Below are 19,242 nucleotides of genomic sequence, written 5' to 3' on the forward strand. Positions count from 1 at the left end.
CCACCTACCTGACGAAGGCTGTTGTTTTCCCGCGATTGGTTAAATCCCCTCCAAAACTAAGCCTAAAGCTTTAACCCACTTGACCTGTCCCACCTGGTCCACACCCCGTCTGGAGGTGGAGTCGGTACTGGTAGTGAGGAAGGAGCAGAGGGTGATCAGGTGTGGTAATAGCAGTATTAGTTCTGAAAAAGTGTTTGGAGATGGAGGAATAGGAATAGAAGGCGTTCGTGTTGATGGAAGGGATGGAGAAAGAGAGACGGGAGGTGGAGAAGGAGGGGGTGGTGGTAAGGAGGCTGGAGGAAAAGGAGGGAAGTGCTGGAAGGAGGAGAAAGGGATCGAGGAGGTAATAGCAGAAATTCTAGTTAAAAGTAATTGGGGAGCAGGAGAAGACGACTGGGGATGATGGGGAGGAGAGGGGAGGTTGAGGAGGAGGAGGAGGGGATGATGATGGTGATGATGGGGGAGGAGAGGAATAGGGGAGATGGAGGAGGAGAAGGGGTGGTGGAGGAGGAAAGGGGGTAGTGGAAGAGAGGGTGGAGGAAGGAGGAAGTACTAGAGGGAGGGAGGGAAGGAGGGAGGAGAGGTGGTATGAGCAGAACTAACTAGTTAAAAAGTGACTGGGGGTGGAGGAGGAAGAAGAGGAGGGAGAGGAAGCGGTAGTGGTGGAGATGGTAGAAGGGACTGGGGAGGTAGAGCAGGAGGAGGTATTGAAAGGGAGGGGAGGAGGAGAGAGGCTGGTCGTGGTGGAGCTAAGGGGAATGAGGGGGGACCCACTGATCACGGGAATGGACGGGATGTGGACCAGGTGGGACAGGTCAGGTGGGTGGAGGGAATTCTTGAGCTACAGGAGTGACAATACGTCGTTACTGCAGGACTGGCAGAGGTTTTACAGATAACATCATGTATATTAAAAGTTACTCAGAAAAGTAGCCAACATTCATGAAATTAGAAATTATAAAGTGTGTGTAGTGATGCAGAATGTTTTCCTATAAACAGATCTTCTCTAGTTAGAATGTTAGATTGTGAACAACTATACAAGCGTACAAGTATTTACAAGCGAATTGAGACAACACAGGTATGTTAGTGCTAACTAGGGAAGGATTTAATTTGCTAAAACTCTGCTAGGGAGTATGTTTTACTAACCTTCTTGTCATCTTTCATAAACATGTAGAGTCTATGACACTTATATAAACCCCTAAAACAATTTTCATGTTTGAGGAATGTATTCTGTTTTCAAAATAATATTTTTTTGGAGGCGTCCTGATATAGCAAAGTTTCCCCGACAACCCAGAAGGGAGAAGTTTCCCTCTAGAGAAAACGAGCGCGGGAAGGAGGGGCAAGAAATGGCTAGAATCGCGATATTCACCCTTCTGATCATGTTATCTCAGATAACGTAGATGTGATAGCGGCAAAACGTTGTTCAGTTTAAATAGAATATTAAGTTTTGAAATACAAAATAAAACCGCATAGACAACGACGTTTTGAAGTTTTCATAATAACAATGATACAGTGTATAAAAAAAATGACCTTCCCATATACTTCATTTAGGTGTAGCAATATTTCCTAATATTCGAGTATTAATTAAAAACATATATGACGTGTAATATAAATAGGAACAGTAAATTTGATATTTGAAGGATAGTTTTGGTAATGGCCGAGACGAGGCTTTCCTCCCCCAGCCCGTTTCACCTCCGGCCCGTTTCTCTCCCTTATACGGTAACCCTTTGTACAGGGCGCGGAGGCCCCTTTCCACCCACCAGCTGACCCCAGAGCACCTGCCTGGCGGGTGGCGAGGCTTGGGTGAGGTGGAGGTACAGGGACAGAGTGGTAGTGAGTGGCGGCCAGTGGACTCAGTTAGGAATTAGATGTTATGAAGGTTTGGTCTGCCTTGCTCCCCTTGATCCTCTACCGGGGATGTACTGGGACGCGGGGCATGGCATAGGTGAAGGGGGGCAGGGGCTGTAAGGAGGTGCAGGGGCTGATTAAAAGTGTGCATTATTGTTGCCATTACCTGCAGCATCTCTTCATTAGTGCCATGAGAGGAAATGCCCACCTTTGCCTATGTACACTTTAATACTCCCTGTCCGTGTTGGTGGAGGGGACAGGGGGTTAGGTTAGGGCTGTGATTTAGCTGTGGACAGATACAGGCCAGGTGTGTTGGTGATGAGAGGTGCAGTGAGGTAGTGTAGTGGCAGGTGTGAGGGATGCATGTCAGGGCTCACCCAACACGTAGGTGATACCACACTAGCATGGAGGTAGCCGTGTGGTGATACTGCATGGTGAGGCCTGTGGTGTTGAGGGCAAATATAAGGCAAGTGTTGTGACAGGACAGCCATTACTGACTAGAATCCACCCTAGCCTTGGTGATCCCCATGGCTTGTGTTATTGTGTTGGACTTGTGTTTGCTGAGAGTGCCCTTTTCAGGGTTTGATCCCCGGCAGCCACCTCATCACCAGTTTGTCTCACTATTGGATCAATTTATCAGTGTCCATGATGCTGCAAAGGGAGCACAACACTTACATGCTTCTTGAGTGGCATGCCCCAGTGGAAACATTGTGGAAACACAGAGGTTGATCTGCAAGGAAAACCATGGGAGGGAATAGCTTGGGATTGAACCTGTTAGGGGACACATGTTGACACCACTCTGACTTGATGCTGATCAGGCTAAGGTGTGGAAGGTTCAGTGGGTTTTGCTTGGCCATGAGTGTCTTGCTACTACATATAATCATTGTGGGGTGTTAAGTGTCGTGTTCATGGTGTGTGGATGTTGCAGTCGAGTGCTGCTACATTTCTTTTTTGGGTTATTATAAGTGATGCAGCTCAGTGTGGTATTTCTTAAAGGGTCACAATCAGAGAAGAAAAGCTACCATGTTCTAGTGTTATTTGTGCTTGTAAAATGTGGAAAATGTTTGATGATACCCTTGAAATATTTGTACCTCTTCAATGTTCAAGGATATGGGAAAATTTTTATGTGATGAATTTCTTTAGTTGCTTTTGTGTTGGGACATTCAAGTTTGGAAAAATTCCATTTATGTTTAGGTAATTATCCTTGTTTGGCCGTCAGTAGTTGTATACACCTTCGCTCATGTATCTCAAATTCAGCTCAATTTCTGTGTGTATGTTTATGGCTTCATGATAATTTTTCTTTAATATTTCAGAATTAATAATATTAGAGTTATTGCCTACATTTGCTTCTTCGATGTTGTATGTGGCTTGTGACTATAAGGAGTTGCCTGATCTAGAGAAGCCCATGTATGATATTGGGATTTTGGGCTGCTGTTTTGGAGCACTTAATCAGCTGAAGTGTTTTGTGGGAATGAGATGTGTGCTGAGGTGGTGGGAGGTGTGTGTGTGTTGAGAAAGAACAAAATGTTTTGCTTCCAAGGTTGGATCAAGAGAGGTAGTATCAGTAGGCTTCCTAGTTCCTTATCTTTAGTATGCAGAGGATCATCATTGACTATGTGATTACTCTGCTGGGTAAATGTCTCTCCTGGTGGTTAAAGTTAGGGGTGCCATACTGCTGGCCTGGGGCACCACAGCATGAAGGGTGACAGGCCTGAATTACCCTTCTCAGATGTGGGAGTCTGTGTTGCTCCTTTTATGAGATCAGCACACTAATCAATACACCACTGAACCACTTTGGCCAGTATCATAGGTTGATGAACTTTTTATTTTACTTAAATACTGATATTGCTTCTTTAATGTTTGAGGTCAGTTTCCCATTATCTCTCAGAAAAAAAGAACATGTCTTTTCCTTTCACTGTTTCCTTAGTTAGGTTGGTGCCTCGTACAAGTCTTCTCCAGTTGTTTCTGTCTCTTGCATCTTTTTTCTGTGAATCCCATCCTTTGCACTTCTACTGCAGTTCCATCCCTCCACTTTGCTCTCTTTTTTCCTGTCAATCTTCTTCCCTTAACTGGTTTTTCTTCAAATATAGCCAGGAATAGTTGCATGAAAATTGCACATCATAAAAAAACTGTACAAAGTTCCCTTGTAGAAGACTTTCTATAATCCCCAGGTACCATTATTTGCTAGATTTCAGTATTACCTGTCACGTGGGATAATTTATGCTAGACTGTTCCATTGCTTATGACAGCAGCTGGAATGGAAACCGTATCAGTTTCTAAATTGTCTTGGGGATACAGTATTTCTCGTACAGTCTTAACCTGAGTTACTCAAGGTTTTGTGCTCTTTTCCAAATAAAGATTAGCAATAGGATCAAGTTCCCATAGTTGTCATGAATTGGGACAACATGGCTGACTCATGGCCATATACCCTTCGAAATTTAAAAGATATATATTTGATTTTCTAATATTAATGTACAGTTGAAAATATTTACCAGTATTGGGGAATTTTCTTTGTAAACTTCAAAAGATTTTTAGAAGGCAGCCTGGTGGTGTAGTGATTAGGGTGCTCACCTCACAATTGAGAGACTCTGGGTTTTAATTCCCAGCCAGGTAGAAAAGTTTGTAACTTTTCACTCTGTAGCTCTTTTCACTTAGAGAAAAAGTATGAGATGTAAGCTGAGAAATTGTGATCTTGTAACTTGCCTACCCTACCAAGATATCTTTAGCCACTTTGGCGAGTTATTTGGCTTAACCCCATTAATCTGTAGGAGATGTATTTACCCTGCAGTGGACTTGGACTGAAGAAAAAATCTTCCTAGAGCCTTCCCAATATTATCCTTTAGGTTTTTCTTGTTAGCTTTCCAGAGCAATTATCTTGGTTTCCTTTGCTCATTGTAAGACTGTGTCTGTGCCATGAAATTTTCTAGAGATCAAGAGACTGCAGCAGTAGATTGTTGATTCTAAATTCAGTCACATGAAAGAGGTGGTTCTTGTTCCCTTGTAGGTTCCTGCAGCAGAATGTATAGGCACTTTTCATTGTGCTTGGTAGTATTTCTGTCACATGTTAATGTGCATTGATTAGATACCCAAGTTTTATTTCATTGCTAGGTGCTGTCAGGTTTGTATTAAAAAATATTTTGTATTTATGGAACCTGTAAAAGTAAAAACTGTCAATCAACAGGAGTGACTCTGTTTCATCTCACTTGGTTAGAAGTGCCCACTGTCACTGATTGATCATTTCATGACTATATATTTGACATTTTTTAATGTTGAATTTTGTCACTGCTTTGAATGTTTGCATGGGAGATACTGAAGCATACCATTCCTGCTGTTTAATAGCTGGTTTGTCTTTAGCCTCTGCCTGTCAGGGATGAGTGATGAGTTCCTCCATCAGGCAGGAGTGACAGTGATGACATGTACATACAAATGGAGCAATTTATTTTCCAGATGACTTTGTATGATGTTCTGGGTGTGAGCCAAGATGCCAGCGAGACTGAGATCCGCCAACAGTACCAGGAACTAGCACGTCAGTATCACCCCGACAAATCAGGGGTTGAAGGTGCCAAAGAAAAGTTCCTACAGGTGACAGAGGCGTGGCATGTATTAGGAGACACCCAAAAACGGAGAGAGTACGACGACCAGCTAAAGCGAGAAAAGGTATGTGCCTGAAGAATACAGTAACAATAGACAATCTGATGACTAGCCTGTCAAAGATGGATGTCAAAAGATTGGAATATGCTGAAAATAGCAAGATGAAATAAATGTAAAATGCTGCTGCCATAGGTGAACCAGTGTCAGGAGGTGTGAAATGAAGAAGGAGGCCTTACATTCAGAGCATCATGCATGTTATAATAATAAGTATGGTGCTTTAATCTGACCTGTGAACAGAAAGGATGAGAGTGCCTAAGTAATGTGTAGTAAATGTTTTTAAGTGAATGTCCATGAAATGAGGTTTAGAGGAAGGACACACAAACCAGAGGATTTATCATCATTACTTCTATCTATATAGTACCAGACTTACATCATCCATAAAGGGGTAAAAAGAGGAGGGAATCCCCTCTCCCTTCACCATGTTCCTTTTAGTTGTGTTTTTATAACCTGCAGGGAATAGGGTAGCAGTATTCCTACCATGCTATCTAACCTAACCTAACCTCTGTAGGCTGTGCCTCTATCACCATCAAAGAAACAATAATTACAGAGAGGAATAGTTAATGCATTTCATAGCTGCTCCTTCACTAAAATTTCATTGAAAGCTTCATGTAAGGAGGTAAAGAATGTCAATGATGCCTCACTTCCATCTTGTATCAAAATTCCTCTTTATTGCTCAGGAATGGTTGATAAATTATCTGAATACCAAAAAGATTTTTGTTACAAGATGTAATATTTTAAACTTTCTAGCTAGAAAACTGTTGTTGACTATTATTCACCAATGATATAATATCAAGACAGCACAGCAGAGGTATTGCACTGTATACATTTATCACATGTATACAGTGTATACAATACATATGATTATAATTAATTATAGTGTTTAATATGAACAGCCTGCTCATTTTTCTAAAAAAAAACTCTGCTTGCAGCTTTACCAAGAATTTCCTGTGAGTGAAGAGCTCTTCCTTGAGGACCTGGAGCAAGACAAGGAAGGCGGTGTATATTTGCATACCTGCCGGTGTGGTGGCCACTACACCCTGGCTGCCCAGGACGCCAGAAGCTCCACAGAGAAGGAGGTTGTCGTAGCTTGTGACAACTGCTCCCTTAGCATTCTGGTTTTACTGAATTGTGATGAGAACACTTGATAGAAACAAGGCACAATGTTCAAGCAGGTGTGATGGGCCCCAGACCACCTCTGCTTTCTGTCTGACATGAACATTTAATCAAAGATGCATTATTAGAGGAATTTGGAGCTGTAGTGTTAAAGTTTAAAGCTGTTTTCAATTTTTTTATTTGTTATGTGGAGTAAGTATTTTTTTAAGATACTGAATGTTAGGTAATTTGTTAATTATATATTTACTGAATCTAAAATCTTCCATCAGGGTGAATGGCAGCCACTGTAGGTCATTACTGGAATCACATGAACTGAATCTCTGTTAACCAGTTTTCTCTGCATTTTTTGTGTTTTATGTTTCTTCATTATTTCCTGTGTCACGTCAAAGTGCACATTGGTTTGCAACATGGTAGCTTGTGCATAGTATGTGTTCAGTGCATGTAATGTTTTGGTAGATTTTGTTACACTTAAGTTTTACTGAAATTTCAGTTCATTATTCTCCCACATTTTTGTATTCCCTACAGAAAATAAGTTAGACAGAGTTTTCAGTTCATTAAACTCCCACACTTCCATTATAATGATGAGCAGAAAACATTGCACATAAGTTTTCAGTAAGATAAAAAAATATATAATGCTAAATAATTTTGAAGCATAGATTACAATTGAGCTGTTGTATTTTAGTTTAGAATAAAAAGAGCTAGAAAGAAAAAGAGAAAATGGGCAGAGTAACTGGTGGACAGAGAAGCACAAAACAACCAAGACCGACTCCCATGCTGATGCCTTGGGAAGCCAAGTACCAACATAGAATTGAAGAGTTTTTCAAAGCTCCTCAGGATGTGTCAAGCACCTTCCAAGATACTGCAAGCTCAACACTTAGTTATGGAAGTGAAACAGTATCCCAAAAGGACATGGAAACAGCAGCAATGAATTCTTTAGTTATTCATGAAACAAATAGTTTGAAAGACTATAGTGGTCTGGAAGTGATGGAAGAGGGACAAGACCAACATTCAAGAAACTGTGAGAGAGTAGCCTGTGGCAGCCATAGTAGCATTAGTGATGATGGAGATGTCAAACTCCCAAGCAAAACAGATGTTTCAGTACAACCAATTGGGCTCCCAAATTCACCTGCAAAAGAGCAAGAGGCAGCAGGTAGTGGCGAGCCTGCCTTGGGGCCTCTCACGTCACTGCAGCAGAATCCTGTGCAGCTCGAGGTTGCATTCAACCCCGATGTGAAGCAGAGTACCGTAGTTTTAAAAGCCATTAATTATTCAATTAATTATAATTTAGATGAATTTTTCAATTATGCTTTCTCACCAGGGAAAGTTAGTTTAAAACAAAGACTCATGAGTAAATAAGAATTTCATGCAAATTTCATCATCAGAATTGATAGTTTTAGTGTTTCACATCATCATGTACTTGAAATTATGATTTTATAACTATATAGGCTTGGGTCACCTTATTTCATGGTTGAGATAATTTAGTGTAAGTTTATATCAGTGAGTGGGAAGTGCCATCGATTTATTGGTACAATCAGCATTTAATAGATTTCATCCTGTTTGTGATATCATTTATGCACATAAGGACACGTGTGTGCTGTTGTAGGGGAAAACACAGTCAATGACTTGCTGAGCATTTGATCATGATCATCATGGAAAATCATATATTTTAGTCTAAATATTTAGAATCCATATGTTACTCAGTGTTTGTCATTGCCTTAGTATATCTGCAACTTTGCTGTCTTAGCTTCAGGATATGTACTTGTATTAGCTTCTAACACATTTTATCCTCTCTAGTTACCTTATACAAGCTGTCTGTAGCTAATATTAATACAGAATAATTTCTTAATGTAGTGTACTGAAACTTTCACTACATATTCCAATGTAATTGCTGAATAATTACCGCTTCATAGAGTTGCATTAAAAGTCGCTCAGAGCATTGTGTCCAGTAGTGACCCAGTCTAGTATGTTGGGTGCAACCAGCTCACAGTTTCTCCTGTTCAACGTTTCATTGCTTGTTTTGTGCTATATTAGAGGTATATCAATTCATCTAGGTTATGTTTATGTCCTTGAAAATATAAGTAATGTCAGTCATTGAAATGTGTTTGTTTGAACCCCAGAGTTTGTCTTGGCAAACTGCCTTTATGTGACAAAGGTTTATCCATGCAAATGTGGTCTGTCTTTTCAAAAGATGGTGATTTTTTACACATCTGAGACGGCAGGAAGTTATTTTTTTTTTTTTTTTTTGTTGTCTAATCTCAAGCTTTTAAGCAGACTATAACAAAAAATATACAAAGACATAAAAGATATGCAGTATTCATTATAGGAGTCTAACAGAATACTAGTGAAGCCATGTTCCATGCTCTATAACAGGCTGATGCCCCACTTAGAGAGAGTGATAGGACTCACTGTGGGATAAAAAAAAGGGGGGTTTCCCTATTGGCTTGCAACACATCTAGGGAATACAGTGACAGCATTCTTGCAACCTAGCTGTGAAATGTGGGGCCAAGATATTCCACAGATCACATGCAATGCTGTATTTAAAACATTAAATTATAAAAGGGGTTGAGTAGAAATACTCTCCATGATAATATGCACTGAACATCTACCTCTCCACTACTAAATTGGATTTCAAATTCTAGTCCGAAATGCATCACACAGCTACATTCTGTTGACAGTGACAGTTAATGAGACAGCCACAAACTGTTACATCATTTATTAAGCTGTGAAACTTGCATGAGCTTGGTACACCTTAAAGGTTCTGAGCATTACAGTTCTGGTAACTTTCCAGTCCTGAGCAGTACTTGAGTAACTGCATGAGTGCTGCACCTCAAATATATTTTAACTTGTATTTTCTTGTTACACATATTGACAAATAAAAAAAAAAATCACTGCTACATATGCAGAAATAATCAAGAGAAAATAAATATTTTAAGAAAAAAGTCTATTGTCTGCCTCATTGTAATAATATGTGAGAGAGAGAGAGAGAGAGAGAGAGAGAGAGAGAGAGAGAGAGAGAGAGAGAGAGAGAGAGAGAGAGAGAGAGAGAGAGAGAGAGAGAGAGAGAGAGAGAGAGAGAGAGAGAGAGAATATCCATTAAGCTTTTGGGATAATTTTTCCACAGCAAGAGAAATGTCTCAAAACTCTCTTCACATACCACATGTTGCATATTTACACTTCCAGAAAGTGTGAGCAACAAAATAGGAACCTGCCTCACATTATGTATGGTGTGATGCATATGGTATTCATTAAATGTGGATGGCTATGCTTGAATACTGAAAACATAAGAGGTTACTCTTGGTGCTGAAAACTACTGTGCTGAGCTGCAAACTAATATAGCATACTTAATATTTTCTACAATATTTTTCACTAGAACCAAGGAACAGTCCCTTTACATATACTAACTCTAAACCAAAAAGGTTTATGCATTCAGTAGCCTGAAGCAAATAATCGATACCATGAAAAATTGTTAATAATTTTCTAGCTATACACTATGTCAGTTGCCCTTGCTTCACTCAGACAACACCTGCAAGCAAAACACACTGAAATTGCTGAATGGAAGAAAAGAGGATTGAAAGTCATAGTAATCATTGCAAGAAAGAAGAGATGTATTTGCAGGCAGAATTATGACGTTTCAGAAAACCTGTATCCCACTAGGTACTAGTTATATTGGAGTTCCCTGTATTGTAATTATTTGGGATTATACAGAAAACATTGAATATTGGTTATATACATTAAATATGAATGGTGAAAAATCAGTACTACAGTATATGCATCTCTAGACTTAACAAAATAACATAACCCATAATATTTGTAAGTGGCCTGTATAAGATAGTGCTCTAGAAATAAAAGGATTTAGTCAATCACCAGTAAACATAACAATCATAAGAGAAAAATATGTACCATTTTGATGTTCTATGAAGTAATACTCATACCTTCCTCCCACTTGGCCAACAAAGTTAGAAAATTCTCAAGTTTCCTAATGAGAAGAAATGACTTGCTAAGTTCCCAATAGACTAATGTAACCAGTATATACCACTGTATGTAAGTTATGTGACTACACAGAAATGACTGGCAGTGCAGAAGTATAATACAACACAAGAGAAGGTAAGTTATAACTGTTGGATAAATATAAGAAAACAAATGGCATAGTATATAGTATAACATATGTAGAAAGGTTACGACTGTGAACTTAAAAAATGCACAAATTATATTGTACCCATAAAAAGCTGCATAATATAAATTAAAACTAAAATGAATATTAAAATGTCAACTGATTCTGAAAAAAAAAGTCAAATCTGAAAACTAAAAAATAAAAGCACCTTGCAGATGATGACTTGCAGAAGTAATCACCAATCATCTAATACCATATCCACATTGCACACAAAAAAAAAATGGAAGCCACAAACGGTGTAACAATACAATATTAGTACATTTCTATCGTACCTGTGAACCTTCCATCTATAAAATTTTATATTATACCATGTGATGACAAATTAACAATACACTAATGGAATACATCAAACAGAACAGGAAAAATGTTAATAATATTTTTATCATGAAATATCTACAATTTGTATACATTTACATATATCAGTTATTCTCTTCAGCAAGTATAGGGATCCTTACATTACTCTCCACTAAGTTGACAAGAAATATTTATCATCACAATAATCATCAGCCAATGATTCCACTAACATAAACACATTAAACCTTTCCTACTCATCTCTCTCAGCTGCCTATCTATGGCAGTTCTGAACACACGATTATTTTTTGAGATTCCAATCAACTTTCAAATTCATCCATGAATTTCACACAAGCCCATGTTCTCTCAGCCCAGAATCATTAATTCTTATGCATCTAAACTCTATGAAAGTAGTTTCCAGGAACTCTAGGAATAAGGGTTTATTTTTTATCCTGAAAACTGCAATCTTCCCTCACTCCAAATCATGAGTAAATAAAGGGACAACTTTCCAAAATATCTTTATCAGGAACCACATAGTATATGACATGTGTTACACTTTGTAACATAGCCTAATGTGGCCAAATGAAATTAATTCTGCAGTGTTCTACTAGTGTGTATGTTTTGTGGACTTCACATTCCTACACATGATCAAACATGTGAATGCATTATCAGTATAAGAGTGAATTAGAACTGAATAAGTAGCTGAAGTCTATCAATGTGTTGGTCAAGGAGGTTAATGCTTGGCTGCTCAGGAACTCATGTAGACAAGAAAAAACCTTTAATGCTTAATTCTCTTTCTATAGTGTTTCAGTTTGCCATTTTCTATTGCATCTGCAGTACTTATAAAAGACATAATTAGCCTGAATTAATTTATCCAAAGTTGAAAAGACCTATCTGTGATAATTACTATGTGTAATAGCTACAGAAAAAAATTATATAGAATAACTTTGTAATTGTTACCAAATTATAGAAAAAAAAAATAAAATAAATAAAAAAAAAATCCTCAGCCCTTCCAGTTCATTTAGGGAAGTTCTTTTGACATGTGTGTTAGTGTGTGTTAGTGGCACCCCCACTCATGTCCTGTGGCACACCATGAACAGGACCACTAGTTGTCATGGCAGGCTGACTTGGCATCTGCGGAGGCCCTGCACTGGGGGCAAGTTGGCCTTGAGCAGGTGGATACTTCACTGTCATGAAGACTACTGTGACATTTATCAGTTAGGAGCTTTACCACTGTATGCAATTAATTGATACTTTTACCCTTTATGATTTGTAAACATAAAATCTACCTGTGTATTTATCAATAAAATCATCTCCAATTAAGTCCCTATTTGCCCCCCCCCAAAAAAATAAAATAAATAAATAAAAAAAAATATAAATAAAAAAATAAGTAAATAAAATAAGGCATATAAAAAATTAGGGCCTGTAAAGAAATTCCTGCATGTCTAAAAATGTCACATCAAACATTTAACCAATCTTCAAAAAATTTATCAGTACACTACTAGCAAAGTCTCCATGAAACATTCTACATCAAGAAGTCAATTACAGTGCTCCAAATTTATTTGTTTATAACAATTAAAGAAGCTTTAAAAAACTGAGCCAAACAAAGGGTTCATGTCATAACTACTACAATAGCCGTTTTCTCCAGGAATGCTCTGACTCAGCTGTCAAGCTTTAACAGTTGCTGCTACTGGATCCTGGGCTGCCTCAAGTGAAGTGCTCATTTATACAACACAAAAAGTATCAACATTAAAGAAAACCTTTCCAACTCCTACATATGTTAAAATATTTCACATATCCATATGTAAGCATTTCATTGTGGGAATGGTCTAGTCAAACTGCAATTAATATATACATTCTATATCATAGCACACTTTGTTTACTTTGCTAAAGACTGTGTATTAAGATTACAACTACAAATGTCAAATATTAATAATCATAGAATACACTTTGCAAATACAAAATCAAACCTTATCAAATAGTACACATACTGCATTAAGTCAAAGACAAATCACTTCCTAGATTAATCAAAGGAAATCAGCTCAGCCTGTTGATCCTGCGGCGTTGGGGGATTGTTGGGCTGTGCAGGAGGCACCTGGTTGGCACCCCCACTCATGTCCTGTGGCACACCATGAACAGGACCACTAGTTGTCATGGCAGGCTGACTTGGCATCTGCGGAGGCCCTGCACTGGGGGCAGGTTGGCCTTGAGCAGGTGGATACCCTGGCACATTGGGCAAGGTGTTGGCTAAACCTGGAGAGTGTGCATACACACAAAAAATAAAATATTAAAGACTAATAGCTTAGTGAATTTAAAGATCAAGGACAATATATCACTTTCTAGCATTTTTTTTTTTTTTTTATGTAGGAAGGATACTGGCCAAGGGCAACAAAAATCTAATAAAAAAATGCCCACTGAAATGCCAGTCCCATAAAATGGTCAAAGCAGTGGTCAAAAATTGGTGGATAAGTGTCTTGAAACCTCCCTCTTGAAGGAATTCAAGTCATAGGAAGGTGGAAATACAGAAGCAGGCAGGGAGTTCCAGAGTTTACCAGAGAAAGGGATGAATGACTGAGTATACTGGTTAACTCTTGCGTTAGAGAGGTGGACAGAATAGGGGTGAGAGAAAGAAGAAAGTCTTGTGCAGCAAGGCCGCGGAAGTAGGGGAGGCATACAGTTAGCAAGATCAGAAGAGCAGTTGGCATGAAAATAGTGGTATAAGACAGCTAGATATGCAACATTGCGGCAGTGAGAGAGGGGCTGAAGACAGTCAGTTAGAGGAGAGGAGTTGATGAGACGAAAAGCTTTTGATTCCACCCTGTCTAGAAGAGCAGTATGAGTGGAATCCCCCCCAGACATGTGAAGCATACTCCATACATGGACGGATAAGGCCCTTGTACAGAGTTAGCAGCTGGGGGGGTGAGAAAAACTGGCGGAGACGTCTCAGAACACCTAACTTCATAGAAGCTGTTTTAGCTAGAGATGAGATGTGAAGTTTCCAGTTCAGATTATAAGTGAAGGACAGACTGAGGATGTTCAGTGTAGAAGAGGGGGACAGTTGAGTGTCATTGAAGAAGAGGGGATAGTTGTCTGGAAGGTTGTGTCGAGTTGATAGATGGAGGAATTGAGTTTTTGAGGCATTGAACAATACCAAGTTTGCTCTGCCCCAATCAGAAATTTTAGAAAGATCAGAAGTCAGGCGTTCTGTGGCTTCCCTGCGTGATATGTTTACCTCCTGAAGTGTTGGACATCTATGAAAAGACGTGGAAAAGTGCAGGGTGGTATCATCAGCATAGGAGTGGATAGGACAAGAAGTTTGGTTTAGAAGATCATTAATGAATAATAAGAAGAGTGGGTGACAGGACAGAACCCTGAGGAACACCACTGTTAATAGATTTAGGAGAAGAACAGTGACCGTCTACCACAGCAGCAATAGAACGGTCAGAAAGGAAACTTGAGATGAAGTTACAGAGAGAAGGATAGAAACCGTAGGAGGGTAGTTTGGAAATCAAAGCTTTGTGCCAGACTCTATCAAAGGCTTTTGATATGTCCAAGGCAACAGCAAAAGTTTCACCAAAGTCTCTAAAAGAGGATGACCAAGACTCAGTAAGGAAAGCCAGAAGATCACCAGTAGAGCAGCCTTGACGGAACCCATACTGGCGATCAGATAGAAGGTTGTGAAGTGATAGATGTTTAAGAATCTTCCTGTTGAGGATAGATTCAAAAACTTTAGATAAGCAGGAAATTAAAGCAATAGAACGGTAGTTTGAGGGATCAGAGCGGTCACCCTTTTTAGGAACAGGTTGAATGTAGGCAAACTTCCAGCAAGAAGGAAAGGTAGATGTTGACAGACAGAGCTGAAAGAGTTTGACTAGGCAAGGTGCAAGCACGGAGGCACAGTTTCGGAGAACAATAGGAGGGACCCCATCAGGTCCATAAGCCTTCCGAGGGTTTAGGCCAGCGAGGGCATGGAAAACATCATTGCGAAGAATTTTAATACGTGGCATGAAGTAGTCAGAGGGTGGAGGAGAGGGAGGAACAAGCCCAGAATCATCCAAGGTAGAGTTTTTAGCAAAGGTTTGAGCAAAGAGTTCAGCTTTAGAAATAGATGTGATAGCAGTGGTGCCATCTGGTTGAAGTAGAGGAGGGAAAGAAGAAGAAGCAAAGTTATTGGAGATATTTTTGGCTAGATGCCAGAAATCACGAGGGGAGTTAGATCTTGAAAGGTTTTGACATTTTCTGTTAATGAAGGAGTTTTTGGCTAGTTGGAGAACAGACTTGGCATAGTTCTGGGCAGAAATATAAAGTGCATGAGATTCTGGTGATGGAAGGCTTAAGTACCTTTTGTGGGCCACCTCTCTATCATGTATAGCACGAGAACAAGCTGTGTTAAACCAAGGTTTAGAAGGTTTAGGACGAGAAAAAGAGTGAGGAATGTACGCCTCCATGCCAGACACTATCACCTCTGTTATGCGCTCAGCACACAAAGACGGGTCTCTGACACGGAAGCAGTAGTCATTCCAAGGAAAATCAGCAAAATACCTCCTCAGGTCCCCCCAACTAGCAGAGGCAAAACGCCAGAGGCACCTTCGCTTAGGGGGATCCTGAGGAGGGATTGGAGTGATAGGACAAGATAAAGATATGAGATTGTGATCGGAGGAGCCCAAAAGAGAAGAAAGGCTGACAGCATAAGCAGAAGGATTAGAGGTCAGGAAAAGGTCAAGAATGTTGGGCGTATCTCCAAGACAGTCAGGAATATGAGTAGGGTGTTGCACCAATTGCTCTAGGTCATGGAGGACAGCAAAGTTGTAGGCTAGTTCACCAGGATGGTCAGTGAAGGGAGAGGAAAGCCAAAGCTGGTGGTGAACATTGAAGTCTCCAAGAATGGAGATCTCTGCAAAAGGGAAGAGGGTCAGAATGTGCTCCACTTTGGAAGTTGAGTAGTCAAGGAATTTCTTATAGTCAGAGGAGTTAGGAGAGAGGTATACAGCACAGATAAATTTAGTATGAGAATGACTCTGTAGTCGTAGCCAGATGGTGGAAAACTCAGAAGATTCAAGAGCGTGGGCACGAGAGCAGGTTAAGTCATTGCGCACATAAACGCAGCATCCAGCTTTGGATCGAAAATGAGGATAGAGAAAGTAGGAGGGAACAGAAAAGGGGCTACTGTCAGTTGCCTCAGACACTTGCTACTGGATGGGGTTGCAATATCATACCACAAAAAAATCTTCTTACCTTGCATGGTGTATGGAGCAAACTCACAATAATATCTGTTTATTTATAAACCAGGCTGACAATCCCATACAGGACCCAGACACAACACCACACATTCATACACAAATCATTCACACTCTTAGCCCTGTTGGGCCATGGTAGAAAGGGACAGTCTCTCTGCTCTCTGGCAAGGGCTAAGAATACTGCCATGGTACTCCCCACATGTCATAAGAGGCAACTGATAGGGACAGAGCAAAGGGGCTAGGAACCACCACCTCTGTACTCTGTTCCTACAAACAGACAGCAAAACAGTAATATCAAACCACCAAAAATAACCTTACCTTGCATATTGTATGGGGCAAACTCAGGTGGCATTGGGGCTGGCTGCTGGAAGCTTGGCTGAGATGCAGGTGGTGGAGCACCACCTGGTGGCACTGGCATCATGCCTCCAGGGTGGCCAGGGGGCATAGGCTGGTATGGTGGCATATTGGGAGGTGGACCAGGCTGCTGGAATGGCATAGATGTTGGAGCTGCTCCACCTTGAGGCAAACCCCCTTGGGGTAGTGGTGGGATTGCCTGAAGAAAAAAACAATAAATAAATAAATTAATTAATTAAAAATATAATGAATATACAAATAATTAAATAAAATAATGAAAAAGTAAATAAAAAATGAATGAGTGAATGAATAAATTAATAAATTAAATCTTTCAAGATACAACACAAGCAGCTCAATTAGTCTAGCACATTTCCATTAAAGATATAAAGTGATGTATTAAAGACACACATGTATACATATGATTATTTCAGCTGAGGAAAATTATGCTGAACTTTGTTGCATCAAGTGCAATTCATAATTTGTAAAGGATCTTTGTAAGTGAACCAAAGTAATATTCTACCTTAGGTATCATCCACTTATGACCATATAAAATAATGTGCACATATCTATTTGCAATCAGAATAATCAAGGGCAATCACACTTCTACACAAGTACTACAATCACTTCTACAGTAGTACTTCAATGTGTGTCAACTATGTAGTGGTTAAAGCACCTGAGGAGCTGCTCCTTCAGACTGGGGTGGAAACATGTGGCCAGGCATGGGTCCTGGGGCACCAGGGTAGGGTGGGTAGCCCATGGAGTACATGGGTCCTGGAGCTGCCATGCCTGACGCCTTGAATATCTCCCGTTCGCTCTCCGCCATGCGGTGGAGGGCAAGTTGCCTCTGGTACTCTAGGTATTCCTGCTTCTTCTTTCTCATGATTTCCAGCTTTTGCATCATTTGCATTTGCCTTGAAGATTTAAAAAAATATGTTTAATTCACTTGAATTGTGATAATTCATTAACAGAGTCTAGGTACACTGGCAAGAGTTCTAATACAAGATTGTGGCTATCTGTGGTCAAACTTACTGATGACTATTGTATCCACTGTCACTCCAAATGGAGTGACAGTGGAGACAAACAAAATGCAAAAATTCTAATTCTAGTTAATTTCAGCATATAAGTATTTTAATACCAATTTTACATTCTTAGACATATTCAATTCATATTCACACCACTACATTTAAAAATATTTTATTTCCAACTCCATATATTATATTGTATGAATTTGTACATCTTGTGATATTATTAAGAGAGAGAGACAGAGAGAGAGAAATATCCAAAGTGCTGCTGCAACAGGATCAAATGGAACAAAAGGGAGCTGAAACAGGGCCATGAGGTAAGGAAATTAAATATGGAACTGCTGTGAGCCTCACCTGATTCTCTCTTGCTCCTCTCTTTCTCTCCTCACTCGGTCACGGTGCTCTTCCCTCAGGGCCTCCAGGGCTGCCCGAGCATCCCTAACTTGTGAGATCTTGTCCTGTAGGCGCTCAAAGTTCACTGAAATAGTATAGAAAACAGTGTGGCAGTTGTTCTCTTTCCAGTGGACAATGCTTCTATTACAACAAAGGCAAGTTCTTCAGAATTCCATCTAGATCTCAAGAATATATTCATAGAGAGAGTCCACTCACCTCGTTTGTCATCCTGTTCATGAATGTATTTGAGCAGCTGTGCATGCATTGCTGTGATGTTCATGAAGAGTGTCTGCACAGCCGTGTCATTAGCGATGGGCCGGCCCCTGCTCTGGTTGCTCTTCATACGGTTCACAAATATTTCCAGTTGAGTCCGCAGTGTTGCCACAAACTCGTCTATTTCTTCGGTTTCCCCATTCTGATAGTTCTGAGGTGGTGAAAACTGTTCAGAGTTATACATACTAAATAAAAAACAAAATCAATAACTTAGTAGTTATTTAATGAAACTCATTATATTTCTATCTGCTAAAGATTCATGATGTCATTCTACACATATATAGTAAAACTCGACCTCTTCTGAAAACATGGAAACAGTTAAATAAAATCTTTCAGGGATTCTATATGGTGACAATTTACAAGCACCCTAATTATCACTCACCTCAAGATCTATTTTAGATGTTACTTATGATTAAGCTCATCACTATACCAGCAACTAAATGACTGACCTTTATCTTAAAAAATTTATATAAAGCATCTTTCATTTACAGCAATCTGTTTCAGATTACTGATCAGGTCATGTGACCCATGTTCTATTTACATCTTCATCTAGATTTACCCTGAGTGATCTGGATCATGATCTGGGTGACCCAGGTCCAGAATTGGGTTATAGCCGATGACACTTGAAGTTGCTGGTGGCAGCCATATTAGCAGCTGAGCAGGCTCTACTAGGGACTTACTTAGGGCAGGGGTTCTCAACCTTTTTGCAAGCTAGCCACTCCCCCCCCCGCCAAAAAAAAAAAAAAGCTGGTTCAATGCAGTTGAAGGCCCTCCTCCTCCCTGCACAACTACTCAATCCCCTCTCCAACTAGGTCACCATAGATAGATAAATAGAATCAGATGGATGGATGGATGGATGGATGGATGGATGGATGGATAAACAGATAGATAG

General features: G+C 39.8%; 2 protein-coding genes across 4 annotated transcripts in view; one reads left to right on the forward strand and one right to left on the reverse strand.

The window, feature by feature from the left end:
- Nucleotides 1–1,637: 1,637 nt before the first annotated feature.
- Nucleotides 1,638–8,706, forward strand: LOC135116219 (dnaJ homolog subfamily C member 24-like). 3 transcript variants are annotated; one of them, XM_064033568.1, is made up of 3 exons: nt 1,638–1,716; nt 5,293–5,502; nt 6,426–8,706. In XM_064033568.1, exons 1-3 carry the CDS (start codon nt 1,651–1,653, stop codon nt 6,639–6,641), a joined length of 492 nt encoding a protein of 163 aa, XP_063889638.1. In that variant the 5' UTR covers nt 1,638–1,650; the 3' UTR covers nt 6,642–8,706. The 3 variants fall into 3 exon arrangements, with proteins under 3 accessions (XP_063889638.1, XP_063889639.1, XP_063889640.1); XM_064033569.1 differs by having other exon boundaries at nt 1,678–1,811; XM_064033570.1 differs by lacking the exon at nt 1,638–1,716 and adding an exon at nt 1,778–1,800.
- An 895-nt stretch (nt 8,707–9,601) lies between these two features.
- Nucleotides 9,602–19,242, reverse strand: part of LOC135116072 (hepatocyte growth factor-regulated tyrosine kinase substrate-like) — a 29,232-nt gene continuing 19,591 nt past the window's right edge. The window contains exons 12-16 of the mRNA XM_064033283.1: nt 18,294–18,501; nt 18,039–18,162; nt 17,336–17,573; nt 16,627–16,861; nt 9,602–13,324 (exon numbers count right to left, since the gene is read on the reverse strand). Of these exons, the coding sequence (XP_063889353.1) occupies nt 13,095–13,324; nt 16,627–16,861; nt 17,336–17,573; nt 18,039–18,162; nt 18,294–18,501 (1,035 nt within the window). The 3' untranslated portion in view covers nt 9,602–13,094. The remainder of the gene's footprint in view (nt 13,325–16,626; nt 16,862–17,335; nt 17,574–18,038; nt 18,163–18,293; nt 18,502–19,242) is intronic.

The sequence above is a fragment of the Scylla paramamosain genome, chromosome 30 (genome assembly GCF_035594125.1).
Source record: "Scylla paramamosain isolate STU-SP2022 chromosome 30, ASM3559412v1, whole genome shotgun sequence".
NCBI lineage: Eukaryota > Metazoa > Arthropoda > Malacostraca > Decapoda > Portunidae > Scylla > Scylla paramamosain.

Coding starts and splice junctions, on each gene's coding strand:
- LOC135116219 (XM_064033568.1), top strand. CDS start 1,651: ATGGCCGAGACGAGGCTTTCCTCCCCCAGCCCGTTTCACCTCCGGCCC. Junction 1,717..5,292: donor CCGTTTCTCTCCCTTATACG/GTAACCCTTTGT, acceptor TTTATTTTCCAG/ATGACTTTGTATGATGTTCT. Junction 5,503..6,425: donor ACCAGCTAAAGCGAGAAAAG/GTATGTGCCTGA, acceptor CTCTGCTTGCAG/CTTTACCAAGAATTTCCTGT.